General features: G+C 39.1%; 1 protein-coding gene across 1 annotated transcript; it reads left to right on the forward strand.

Moving 5' to 3' along the window:
- Nucleotides 1-438: 438 nt before the first annotated feature.
- On the forward strand, nt 439-807 carry LOC146005419 (protein GVQW3-like). Its single transcript, XM_083144659.1, has one exon. It carries the CDS (start codon nt 439-441, stop codon nt 805-807), a length of 369 nt encoding a protein of 122 aa, XP_083000785.1.
- Nucleotides 808-14,903: the final 14,096 nt, after the last annotated feature.

The raw sequence follows: 14,903 nt of genomic DNA on the forward strand, positions 1-14,903 counted from the left end.
TTTGAACCCATCGAGATATTTCTTATTAGCCAAAGCGACACGTTACAACGGTTTGTCCTATAATTCTTGTTTGAAATTTAAGGTTTTTCACTTGACTCTCCCCCGTAAATAGCAGTGAAAAAGTAGCCCCGACTAAGGAAGATCCTCGGGACGTAGCCCCTAAATTAATGTTTTCAAACTCCTTTCCTTCAAAGGGACTGCTAATTGCCTGTTGTCGAACAGACCGTAAATCTGTTTGAAGAATGAATCCTGCTCAGAGTTAATTGATCGTGTAGTACTAGGGTGAATCAAAGAGTAAGTTACACCCGCCCCGTGTTCCTGTACTAAGAGAGATAAAATAATCACGTTTGGTGGCAACACTGTCTGGAATGTTTTCTTCACATACCAGAAGCAGCCGTGCTTCAGCTGGTTTAGTATGCGAGTAGTCACAGTGTGAGTATGGCGCGTCGTATTGAGGTTGCGTCCAACATTGAGGTGCGCTCCATCGTCCGATTTTTGTGGGCACAAATGCATAATCGGAGTGAAATCCATCGCCAAATTGTCGAGGTGTATGGTGAGAATGCGATGTCACGCCCCATGATCACAAAATGGTGGCAAATGTTCGAAGAGGGAAGATCGAACGTGAACGACGAACCGCGTGTCGGGCGGCCTGCAACTGTGAACACTATCAACAACGCGGAGCGTGTGAATGCAATCATTGTTGCTAACCGCCGCGTGAAAATTAAAGAGATTGCAAGTGAACTGAACATATCCTATGGTAGTGCGTCTATGCTGATTCGTGATCAGATGGGTTATCGTAAACTGTGATCTCGCTGGGTGCCGCGCTTGTTAACCGACGGGCACAAAAATCAACGTTTTGATGCTGTGCTGTCATTTCTTAGGCGTTATTCCACGGATGGTCCGCAGTTCCTGAGCAAAATCATCACAGGAGATGAGTCTGGGTGCACCAATACACTCCCGAGACAAGGAGGGCATCCATGGAATGGGGACACAAGGATTCGCCACCACCAAGAAAAGCCAAAACCTGTCCAACGGTTCGAAAGGTCATGCTAACGATCTTCTTCGATTCCGAAGGCGTTGTTTACAGTGAGTTTGTGCCCCTAGGAACAACAATCAATGCCGCAACATACTGTGAGGCTTTAACGAAGCTGAGAAAAGCCATTAATGATCGAAGGCCCGGAAGATTGAGTGATGGGGTTGTTGTTCTTCACGACAACGCTACCCCCATACAGCTGGTGTCACACAGGATTTACTGCAGAAATTCAAGTGGGAAGTGTGGTCTCACCCTCCCTATAGTCCCGATTTGACACCCTGTGACTACCACCTTTTCGGTCCTCTCAAACAAGACCTAGGGGGTCAGCGTTTCGTGTCAGATGAGGAAGTGCAGGAAGCAGTCTCAAAGTGGTTCAAAGAAATTGGACGGAATTTTTACACACAAGGAATCGAAAAACTTGTCACACGATACGAAAAGTGCTTGGAACACCTTGATGACTATGTCGAGAAAAGTAAAATGTTCATTCGTTTTCGTCTAATATTTTTTTTCCTTTCTAATGTGTTTTTTTTTTTTTTTTTTTTTTACAGGGGGTGTAACTTACTTTTTGATTCACCCACGTACTTAACACAATAATTATAGTTTACTACAATCCGATGAAGCCGCGGTAGCTCAGTTAGGGCGTCTGACTACCATGCGAGAGACCCCGGTTCGATCCCCGGTGGGGGAGAACCGGGATTTTTTTTCCACCTGTTCAAGCTGCTTCGGCGCCCACCCAACGTCATATAAAGTGGGAACCTGGAGGAAACTCTGGGGGGCAAAGGCGGCCAGGGGCTTGGTGCTGATCGCGTCAACCCCACTTTCAGCCGTGATCAAGAAAGTGTGGGGTCCTAACTCCACACCCCCTATACGCCTTCGTGGTGCAAAGCACAGGGAAGCACTTTTGCTTTACTTACAATAGGATGGAAAGACGAAAACGTCCTGGTTACCACAATGACTTACATTGACTTGTTTCATAAATTCTAGTTTCTTGTTGAAATAGATATTGCATGCAAATATTACAGTAGCACATGTTCAGATTTTTTGCTGAACTCAATTCTACTTACTTGCAGACTACATTCCTCGATGAGAAGGGAAGCAATTTTTTTTTCTTATACCGTAATTCTTATTTTTCTGCCACTCTTGTCTAAGCGCGACGAGCAGGATGAATGATTGAAATGCAACATGACTGTGCTGTTTGAATTAAGTTTCAGTTTCAAGTACTGAGACGTAGGGATGTGACGACCCCATCGCCCAATGGCTTGTTCACTGCAGTTACTCAACCAACAGAGTGAAATGGTCAACATTTTGCTTTGTTGGGATTTACAGATCTGTCCTGTTATGGCTATATGAGCGTCCCACAATTGGAAGAGATGGGTTACGGTTGGTGGACTACTATGTGGTCCTCCCAGCAAGATCCGAGGGATCCGCTGACCAACGACAGGTGCGGTCCTCCATTCATATTGGGGGTTAGGCGTAGAGCTGACAACTCTGCACTGTAAAAATACATGTCAAGAAACAGCAATATGAGGCCATGGATGTTCCCAAGGTAAAATATTCCGGAGGTAAAATAGTCCCCCGTTCGGATCTCCGGGTGGGGACTACTTTGGGAGGTCCCTGGACTAAGGATAAGATCTACATTAGGAATAAGGATATTAAATTAGGCACCTGGAATGTTCTGAGCCTTTACCGGCCTGGGGCATTTCAGTGTACAGTTAATGAGATAGTTAAGTATAAATTAGATGTAGTAGCTGTCCAGGAAGTTAGGTGGCCAGGAGAAGGGAGTTGTAAAACTAAAAATTATACTTTTTTCTATGGTGGTACTGAAAATCATAATTTTGGAACTGTTTTTTTCATAAATAATAGAATTATCTCGGCTCTTAAAACAGTAGAATTTATTAATGATAGGATATCATATGCAGTTTTACAGGATAGGCGGTGTAAAATTATTTTAATGAACATACATGCACCAACGGAAGATAAATATGATAATACTAAAGATGATTTTTATGCAGAGTTAGAACAGGTCTTTGAGAAATTTTCCCAGTATGATATAAAAATTCTGTTAGGTGACTGCATTGCACAGATTGGCAAAGAAGACGCATTTAAACCTACTATTGGTAAAGAAGGTCTTCATGAATTAAGTAATGATAATGGTATAAGAGTCATTACTCTTGCAACCTCAAAGAATTTAATTGTGAAAAGTGCCACTTTTAAACATAAAGATATCCATAAATATACCTGGTCTTCTCCAGATGGTAAAACTCATAATCAGATAGATCATATTCTCATTGATAAGAGAAGGAATACTAATATAATTGACGTTCGTTCACATAGAGGTGCTGATTGTGCCAGTGACCATTATTTAGTAATTGCTAAATTAAGAGAAAGACTATCGGTGATAAATCATAAGCAACAAAATCTAAAAGCTCTAAAATGTAATACAGGAAAATTTGCTAATGAAAGAATTATGAAAGATTACCAAATTAAACTGTAAAAAAGATTCGATATTTTGAAGGATTTAATGATGATGAAAATATAAATGAAACAGACGTAAATAAGAATTGGGAGCACATACGTAATGCAATAGAATCAGCAGCTAAAGAAAGAATAGGATACCATAAACCAAGAATAAGTAAGCCATGGTTTCATAATGAATGTCATAATCTAATAGAAATAAGAAATCAGGCTAGACTTAGGTGGTTAAATAACTCTGATGATACAAATTTAGCGAATTAAATTAGAGCGAATGTAACGATATTTTCAACTGAAATATAGCAATTAAAGTAATATTCCAAAGGATATTATGAACAATGAATTATATGTGGTGATACTTCGTTATCCCGTGAGCAACGTTCACTTTAGAGCACAGGTGTTGCTTTCCAGGCTATAGATGAGGACAAGGTATAATTAAATAATGTAATTGAATATTACAGCTAAATTAGAAACAGCGAGCACAAGAGCGTAATTAATTACGTTGTACTCATTTGCTGTGTCGTTCCGCTTGGTTAACTTTCTATTAACTTTCTTTTTGTCTTTCTTCAGACAAGAAATACCTTTTGTAAATATGAATGATCAAAAGATTCTCTCGATTTATCGACCAGTTGAGTCGTGGAAATGATTCCATGCATTCTAGAGCTATAACGTCACTCTCTACCTTGAATACGTCTGCTTCTACCCAGAAGATGAGAGTGACGTTAGCTCTCGAAAGCTTGGAATCATTTTCACAACTCACCTGGTTGATAGCCCGAGATAATATTTTCATTATTTGAAATGATTTACAAAACAATATTTACTAGCAGTATGCTTACATAAGTCTTTATCGAACCTTTTACTTGAAGGAAAGAAGAAAACATGATCGAAACGAAGGGGAAACCTTAATTAACTATGTGATATTTTGTCACCTGCAAGTAGTTACGAGTCGAATACAAAGTTTGTTCCCATTTTCTGAGACTTAGAGCAGCAAAACTGTCTGCTTAATTCGCTTCCGTATGAATTCATTTGACATCAATTCTAGTCATATTTGCTTCTATGTACTTGAAAGTTTCATTAAGCTATGTTCGTCTGTCTAAGTCAAGTATCGGTCTCTCAGAAGTCGCTGAGCTACGCAGAAGCAAATTGTTGAACTGATAATCACACCTGCAGCTGAAGAATTTTCTGGAAAGGCGACACGAGCTGACGAACTTGTGGTGTGTTCAACTTTGCTGAATTGTACCTTTCGTTCTGTTGAAATACCATTCGCCAGACAAAACTGATCAAACGTAACTAAGTACGTTAAAATGTTTCCTTCCTCTGTATTAAATGGTGCAAAGAACTGTAACCTGGAAGCGTCCATCGTAATATGAATCTTTATCCTCGTCGCCAATTGTTAAAATTGAACTACATGTTATTGAATGAACACTTAATTTGTAAAATAATCATTTCGTACAACACGTACACCATTGCTTCACTACAGTGTAACCACAACGTCACAGAATATAACTAACTAACTCTCTAACCTCCTTATACCGGAAGGTTTATGGCTGCAGCAACACAAGCCTTCCATCTGTCTCTATCCTGGGCAAGATAAATCAAATCTTTTCCATCCTTACCGATTTCCTTTAGGTCCATCTCAACGATCTCAACGTATCCCTCCGTCTTCGTCTTGGCCTTCCTACAGGCCTCTTACCATCAGGTTTCCTAACAGGAATCCTGTAAACTCTTCTTTCCTCTCCCATTCGTGCCACATGGCCTGCCCATTTAAGTCTTCTTGATGTAATTATTCTAAAAAAATATTTAGACAGGAATATCTGTGGAGTTCTACATTATGTAACCTTTTCCACTTACCTGTCTCCTCATCCCTTTTAGGTCCAAATATTTCCTAAGGATTTAATTTTCAAATAATTTGTTCCTCTTTTAATAATGAAAGGAACCAAGTTTCACATCCATATAATACAACAGACAAAATTACTGTTTTGTATATTTTAAACTTTTAGAATATAAATTGTTAAGTTAAACCTGGCCTTGAACATTTAGCTATATTTGTACTCTTAACAAAGCGCTCGACCACTGAGCCTTACCAGTCAATACTTACAAAAATTTATCAATTACCATAGAAAATTGGCCTTTCGATAGTTGACCCTCTCCTTGTAAACTACTCAGTAATAAATTTGAATTTTTAGTTTAGTTCTTCGCCTGAGGAAGTGTTTTTTATTTCTTAATAAATCTGCCTTGGTCACCAACTTAGTGTTTTCAGAGGAATATGTATTTGTAAGTTTGTTTCAATTGTGTCACTTGTTTTCTACTTGTCAAATTCTGCTCGTTGCTGTCTTTCTCGCTAAAACTCAACATGAAATGTCCGTCCTGTAAGAATCACATTTCAGTCTTATGTTTCTGCTGCAAGTAATTCACCGAACTATTTACATTGCCTGCGGTAAACGCAAAAAATTCCCTCCCTCACTGCGTACCGTAATAGTGAATCAGGGTCAATGTGATTTATAGGAGACAGCAAACACTTTGGAGTGTGCTCAACACATTTAGCCAGACATTATAATCTCGTGTTTGCTTAAACTCTTCGGTGACAGGGCTTTTGAGTGTGACAGGGCCTCAGAAGTAGAACCGCAGGCATTCATGTGCATGTATATATAAACACATCTTCACGACTTGCATTTCCATAAAACAAAGTCAAGCTTTGCAAAAGCCTTGTGCAGCCAATGCCGTTGCGTTACAAGTTGTATTCAACTTGTGGTGAAGTTGGATTTTGTCCTTATTCATGAGGATCCCACATGAAGAAATCGTCCTCAGTGAAATATTCGGCAGTGACTGATATTGAATTAAATTAATTTATCCCATGATTATGTTTTCAACGTTGTAAGCTGATGAACAAAAATGTTCTCGATTTGTTTAGTAAGTTCAACGTATTTATCTTTGAAAAATATTAGTTAAGCCACAGGCATCTTTATTCAGTAAAATCCGTTATTTAAACAAGTTTGACTTCATTCTTCAAACTACGCCATAAGCTCGTACAGTGGGATCCATGAGTATTATTACCCTGCAAATTGTCCATGACTATTTTCATCAATTTTTCTCTTACTTGAATTTGAATTTTTGGCTGCGTCAGCACTTAAAGGCTATTTTGCACCCGTCGTGTTATAGCTACAGGGTCCAGCCCCTTACCTTACCTAAATTAACTGTAATGCCGTTTACTAAATATTAAAACATTCTGACTTCGGTTAAAAGCTGAGGCTGTAAAGGGGCACTCAGCACACATATGAACAAGACACAGACGCCAGAGCCTCGTTAGTCTGCAAAATGCAGTCCAGGATCTACTACGTGGAAGTGTGGTTGACAATTGAGTGTCCTACGTGGAAGGATCACCTCTTACACCCCATTTTCCCCCTCTTACATGCTATGTGTTTTTAAACGATGGATTTTTATGTATGCTGGTGCAGAAGTTTTCAACAGCTTGTTTTGAGTTTTCTTTTAATTCTTGAAGTCTTATTGGGTCAAATAAAGTGCACGAACATGGTGATGGACTCACTGTACCAGTGAAAGCATATAACTCGCTAGGCCGAATGATGGACCAGCTTGTACATAGCACCTGCTTACAAACGTTCACTATCAAACACTCATAAATGTCCATGTACCCAGTATCATGCCTCATATTTCTTAAAAAGTGTAAATAACACTTTTTCTAAAATTGTAAGTGCTATAGTTTTTCGTTTTCGCATGACTCGACTGGACCTTTGGCAGCCGTCAGGTCGATTTTTTTCAAATTTTCCCCCTTTCGAAAAGCCGCTGTGATATTCCAAAATCTGAAAAATTACATCAGCTTAGAATTGCTTCTAGAGCATTGACGTGAATTTTCTTGAAGTTTGCTTTCATTGTTATCTAGATATTTTCAAAAGTTTCGCGATTACGGATGTCTATTAAATTATTGTTAATATCTTGATAATAGTGAAAGCAAACTACAAGTGTATATCACCCCATGAACTCCTCCACCTGGGAATGCCTCTTTCCACTCAAGTGACAGGAGGGCAGGGCGCGAATTAACGGAGAGGATCCTCATTAATCATTGTGGTTTTTTTTCAGATTTAGCATTGTATAGTTGCAATGTATGTTCTAACGTATGACGCTTACCACACAGAAATATAATTTCCTTGTTATTGTTGTTGTTTTTCGTACAGTAAGCTAATCAAGGGGTCCCAGGATCGATACCCGGTGGAGGCACAGAGTGGTTCGAATCCCACTTTAAACTGTATGTCCAGTCCCGATTAGCCTTTATGTGCACAAAGTGTACTTAGACAAACTCAATCAATCCATTAATGGAACCATAATGATGTATTTAGTTTTGTCTGTGCTATCTTCCAGACTTAATATCTCTGGACTTTGAAGAAAAAATGATGAGCAAATGTCTAAATTGCTTATACAATTGAATAAAATCGTATGTTCAAGAATTTGGATATAGAATAAGGAATGAGGAGATCCGACAGACAGTGGAGGTGGTGAAGCTCCAGGACAGAATAGACCAGGAACACATGAGATGGTTTGGACACATGAAGAGGATGGGTGCAGAAAGACTACCAGTAAGAGTTTATGCACAAGGAGTGGGAGTAAGGCCAAGGGAGACACGAAGATGTCGGTGGAAAGAGCAGATAGCGGAGAGTATTAGGAGAAGGATAAGATTGGAAAACCGTGAAAAGAGAGGAGTGGTAGAAGACCAGGAAAAATGGATAGGCTTGACTTCTATGGAGACCCAGCCAGAGGCAGGAAACGGCGAAGGATGATGATGATTCAAGAATTTGAATTGCCATCCTGGAAGGAATCAAATGTTACGAATGAATTATTACCAAGAGTGACTTCTAGATTTTCCTCGCTCTTGAGGACCTACAAATACAGCCAATTAGATACGTATACCCATAATGCACCGTTACCAAACACGACATGGAGCCTGTGCCTTTTCACTTTCATTATTTCCTAGCTCAATTATTAAGAAGAACTGCAATCGTGTCAAAGTGCAGCAGGATCCTCTGTGAAAAGTGCAACCTGCACCGATCTAATGGATCCACGGCGTTTGATAACATCTGCAAGCAGTTCCCACGCAGCATTGGTTTTTTTTGCAGAAGCCTTCGACAAGTTCTGTGCTCGCACATGCGGAAGTTGGGTGGGATTGAAGCGTTTTCTTTCGAACAGTAGCTGTCTTCCCATATTGTACAAGAAGGGAGGTCACAATCCCCTGGGGCTTGGTTCTCGTTCATTTTTCACCAAGACTAGGGAACGCGTGCACAGAATCTCGCCTGATGCTTCTTCAGTGACCTGAGAATTACCAATAAAGGCGTAGCAACGTATCCCGAGGCATACAAAGGCTTGAGGAGGGATATACCTTGAGATATTCAGGTGTTGGACAGGGAAGAAGAGCAAAAGAAGGGGTAGGAATTGTAACAAGTCAGCAATATGAAACAAAGGTCAGTGGCTGGGAACCAGTTAACTCAAGAATAATTGTAGTTAAATTTGATGTAGAATATAAAATACCATATATCCAAGTATATGCACCAACAGAAGATGCCTCTGTGCTTGATAAGGAAGAATTTTATGAACAACTCCAGAGTACAGTAGGTAAAGAAGTAATGGAAGGACGGTATGTAATGATAGTGGCAGACTTAAATGCAAGAACAGGTAAAGATAAGAAGGTAGCCATGGTAGTATGGGAAGCTACGGGGGAGAAAATACATTGAATGAGAATGGCAAGAGATTACTGGTGTTTTGTGTAGAAAATCAGTTGCTTCTTGGAAACTCCTTCTTCCCACATAAGGAAGCACATAAAATAACATTCCAGGCTGAAGGGAAAAATGCTAAAAGCATAATAGACTACATAATATATACAACAGTAGTATTAGGAGGAACATAATGGATGTTAAAGTTATGAGAGGTGCTGAACTGGGTACAGACCATAGATTACTAATAGTGGACACGCGTTTCACGAGACCACCAAAGCCCAGAATGAAAACATACCAAACAATTAAGATAAATGAGTTACAAAAAAAAGAGAAGAAGGAAGAGTATAAAGAACAGGTAACAGCCAGACTGACAGAAGGACCAGATATAGAACAACTAGAGATAAAAGAAATATGGAAGAGAATTAAAAAGGCACTCATAATAGCTGCAGAAGAAAAATGCGGAAAGAAAATAGTTGATACAAGAAAAAAGAAAACATCTTGGTGGAATGAAGAAGTGAAACAAAAAGTAAAAAACAAAAAGGAAGCATGGAAAAAATATATTATGTCTCAGACAGAAGAAGATAGAAGGAAATACATTAAAAAAAAGAAATGAATTCAAGGAAATAGTGATGGAAGCTAAAATAACATCCTGGGAAAAATTTGGAAATATGGTTGAAGAGAAAGCTAGAGAAAAGAATACAAGGCAATTTTGGAAAGTTGTAAAGAACTTGAGAGGAAAATATGGAAAAACAATAAGAACTATTAAAGATGGAGATAAATTGATTACAGAAAAAAAGATGTGTTGGATGTATGGAGGAAACACTATGGTGAAAAATTCCGGAAAGAAAATAATAACCCAGAGGAGGTAGGGGTGATATATGGACCATACATGGAGGTACAAGACTCAGATATGGAAGGGGAAATAAAGGAAGATGAATTACAAATAGCAATAGAACTGATGAAGACAGGAAAAGCAGCAGGATCAGATGGAATTAATCCAGAATTAATAAAATATGGAGGTGTGGAAGTAGTTAAGAATTTAACCAAGATGTTTCAAAGAATATGGAAGGAAAACAAAATACCAAATGAATGGAGAAAAAATATCATTATCCCACTACATAAGAAGGGCAGAAGCTATGACTGTAATAACTACAGAGCAATATGCCTCTCATCAGTCGCTTATAAATTATAGACAAGGGTACTAGAAAGACGTCTCAGGAAAGTGGTGGAGGAAGATATGAAGGAGGAGCAGGCAGCATTCCGCCCTAAAAGGCAAACACAAGATCATATATATACTATAAGAATGATTATGGAAAAAAGAATTGCCAAGAACAAGGACACATATCTAGCTTTTATAGACCTAAAAGCTGCTTTTGATTCAGTTCCTACGCAATATGTATGGGAAGCATTGGAGGCAAAGAAAGTACCAGTAAGATTATTGAATGCAATAAAAATTGTATATAATAATCCTGTAGGAACAATTAGAGTAGATGGCGAACACTCAGGTGAATTTGACATTGAGAAAGGCATAAAACAAGGAGACAGCCTCAGTCCAATCCTTCTTTTTAGACGAAATTGCTAAAATATGCAAACGACTAACACATAGAACGAAAATACGTATGTGGAGATTAAGGCCAGTATATATCCAAGCACTATTATATGCCGATGATATCGTACTGATATCAGACACACCTGAGAGAATTCAGCAAGCAGTGGAAAAATGGTATGAAGAACTTAAAAGGAAAGGCATGAAGATTAATATAGAAAAGAGTAAGATCATGCGGGTGACTAAAGAGGACAAAGAAAAATGAAGCCCTGAATAGAATATGCGAAGGGAAACAACTAGAGAAAGTAGAAACATATGAATACTTAGGAACTATCATAAGTAGCAGTGGGAAAATTGATCAAGAGATAATGAATAGGGCAAAGAAGGCAGCATCAGCATATTATCAAATGAGTAATACTTTAGTGAGAAAAAGAGAGATCAGTACAAAAACAAAAATGCAACTCTACAACTCAATTGTAGTTCCCATCATGGGCTATGGCACAGAAAACTTAGCACTCCAAGATAAACATCTAAGTAAATTTCAAGCAATAGAGATGAAATATCTTAGAAGAACAGTGGGGAAAACTCGAAGAGACAGAATAAGATATGAAAGAATAAGAGAAGAGGTAAAACAAAAGAAGACAATGACTGAAGTAGTAGATGAACGCCAGCTGAAGTGGTATGGACATGTAAATAGAATGAATGAAGATAGGAAAGCCAAGAAAGTGATGGAGATGAGGGCTGAGGGTAGAGTAGGAAGAGGCAGGCCAAGAAATACATGGGAAGATAGAATAGAAAAGATAGGATTAAAATATGGAAAAACTAAGAACGAAATGAGAAGAATGAGTCGAGACCGGACGGAGTGGATGAGATGGACAGAACGAGGTACCCGACGCTTAACGGCATAAGGGAATGGAAGAGAAGAAGAAGAAGAAGGGGCAGATCAAGTGTAGTGTTCAGTTAAGCTAAGATAAAGAGTTACTTTCGGTAGTAATTAAATACATTGTGGGGATTACGATATGGTTTGAGGGTGCGAATGATATAATTTAGGGGGATGCGCCATTAGCCTTGGAGAGGATGGGCATCCCTGGTGGGCAGGGGGTATGTGTGTCTTGTATATTCCTGAAAATCCCAAACATTTTTTTTCTGGAAAGCTTTACACTGAAGCATTTGGAGCAGGATTAGGAGGAGAGGGGGGGGGATGCGCCCCATCAGCTGCCACGTCGATACCCCTTTACGTAAAGTGATTTTTATAACTTATAGAATAGTTTTGATAATACAACAATCACCACTGTATAATTAGCGCTGTAGATTTATGTGGCTACTCGTGTACAAATTGCTTCAAAGTTCCCGAAAACGCGTTCAGGAGACGAGAATTAGGCAATGAAATGGACATTGACCGCGCCTTAGTGACGGAATGGTACATTTCGTTAATGACGATTCTCGAGCGCTTCGAAACTAACGGTTATTATTAGCGTTTGGCATTAGAGGGAATAAATAATAAAAAGGTCTCGCACGTAAGCAACATCCCAGGAACAGAAGCCGAGCCTTCGTTTTGGAGGAAATTATTTGCGGAAACGAAAACGAAATTTTCTCCTCAATTAATAGCGGTAAATTAGTTCGTGATATAAAAAATACATGTTTTCTTAGTCTCCTGGCTCACGTCAAGCTATAAGTATGATTTCTGTACGTAACTGTGCTCTGGGCGTTCCCTGTGTGTTTTGCTATTCAAACGCTCTGACGTCATTTCACCTGCATTCTTCAGCGCAACCGAAAGATGGCACTAGTGTAAGATCTCCCTGTCACAACTGCTCAAAGATTTTGTATATAACGCTAGATAAGGTATTATTTGTGCTGAGTATTTTAAGGTATAGTGGGATCCATGAGTATTACAGTGCAAATTGTCCATCGCCATGTTCATGTACTTTATTTGACCCAATAAGAGGATCAAGAATGAAAAGAAAACTCAAAACGCGATGTTGGCAGCTTCTGCATAAGCATACATAAAAATCCATCGCTTTAAAACACACAGGATGTAAGAGAAAAACTAATGAAAATTGTTATGGACAATTTGTACGGTAATACTCATGGATCCCACTGTACTACATGCTTGCAGGTGAATTGGGAAATGAATGGAGATCGCTGTTTATAAATAGCAATGTGCAGTTCTCATACTGAATGCATTTCTCTTTCCTGCAAGTATGTATTTGTAGAGTAAGCATGGACCAAATGCCCTTCCTCTCCCCCTTCCCCTCGTGAGTTCCAGAAGATGGGCTCAGCGGCTGCTATAACCATGGGAACCCAGATGAAAACACGATGTTCACTTTTTTTTAACGTGACACTCGGTATTCCCAGCCAGGAAGATACGTTTTTCCTGAGAGAGTTAAGGATTTTCCCCCATGACTCTCAAGAGCACTGAGTTTTCACTGAATCTTTACGTACTCAATGTTGCCAGAACTAGAATACAGAATTTTCCTTTTAACGGTGCAAAATTGCCTTTTAACCTAATTGAAATTCTGAACACAAAATTTTACGAACTATTATTATAATATTATTATCATAATAATCATCATCATCATAATCATAATCAAGTTTACTTTTAATGATAAAAAACGCGCCTAACCGATGGCGTAGTGGTAACGTCGTCGCCTTATAGTCACGGGGTACCGCCCGATTGGATATCAGGTTAAGGCATGTAGTGGTTAGTAATCCACTTTAAACTGTAAGTTCAGTCCCGATTAGCCTATCTGTGCATATAGTGGGCTTGAAGCTAAAACTCAATAATAAAATTATTACAATTTATATAGACTGACAGAAACATTAATTCATAGAAATATTAAGATTGATTGATTGGGTGAAAATTTGAAAGGAATTGAAGATTATTGATAATAAATGTTACAGGCTGTCTTATTATAATGATTTTTAAAGTTAGATGATAATGGGTAGATATTATTGTGTAAGGGACCGGACCCTCTTCTCCCCGAAAGATTTACCAAGTTCAAAATTAAATAAGCAACATACTTGGTTATTTTTTCATAATATTAAGTAGATTTATTTCAGCGGATAAGATTGTGATCGTACACCTTTGCACTGGCAGTGCCTGGTAAGACAGCTAACTGTTTTTATACAAATGTTAATGATCTGTACTAAGCCAAGCGTCAGGTCAACCTTGCAGCAGGTTTTAGCATATGTAGATCAAACGTGCGCGCAGAATATAGTTCCACTGAGACGGGTTCTATTCCGACACAACTGCATACTTGCAAGAAAACAGTTATTTAATTTGTAATATACAGACAAAATAATACATCCATTAGCAGGTATGGACTTAATTGGTTGCAATCACTGTGCAGACGAACTTAGAACCGCAGATTCGCCAACTCGAATCTGTATTGCGTTGAAGAGTCACTGAAACTTTAGAGCGAGTCGAGCGAGACTGAATGCGTTGCAGAGCGCGTGGAATCGGTGATACCAGTGTTGCACATCCCACTATTTTAACCCTATGTTTATTGTAGAGCGGCGAGAATGGCTGAATCTCCTGTTCAGCGCGCGGTTTTACCCGAATGTTATTTTGGGCTTCATCCGAAGGGAAATGCTCTTCAAAGTCAAGCAAGTTGTTTTAAATGCATAATCCTCCTTGCGGCAACAAGATCAAAGTAAAACAGGCCGTGAGGTGATTTGCCGTCATTGTGCACGAATTGTATCACGGGTGTTGAATGATTTGCGGTTTGAGTTTAGCAAGAGGAAACGATTGCTTGTTGTTTGACGACAAAAGAATCTCCGCGGTATTAAAAAATATCGCCGTGAGAAGAAACATGTTTATTATTTGGACGAGACGTCCTTCACCTCGGTGGGGGAAGGGGGAATAAAACATGGAAGGATACCACCGTGTAAAACCACCGCCAGGGCTGAAGAAACCGACGATAAGAGGGGAAGGGGGAGCCTTATTGTTTCACCCACTGGCGGCAATGAAAGCTTTGTTGAAGGCGCATATTTACTGTTCCCCGCAAAGAAAGGGAAGGGTGATTATCAGCAAGAAATGGGCAGACCCAGATTTGAATCCTGGTTTAGTGAAGTGATTCATAAATTGAAACCAGAGTAATAGCGCCAGACAATGCACCTGATTCTATATATC

Source organism: Lepisma saccharinum, chromosome 23 (assembly GCF_977018435.1).
Source record: "Lepisma saccharinum chromosome 23, izLepSacc3.1, whole genome shotgun sequence".
NCBI classification, from domain to species: domain Eukaryota; kingdom Metazoa; phylum Arthropoda; class Insecta; order Zygentoma; family Lepismatidae; genus Lepisma; species Lepisma saccharinum.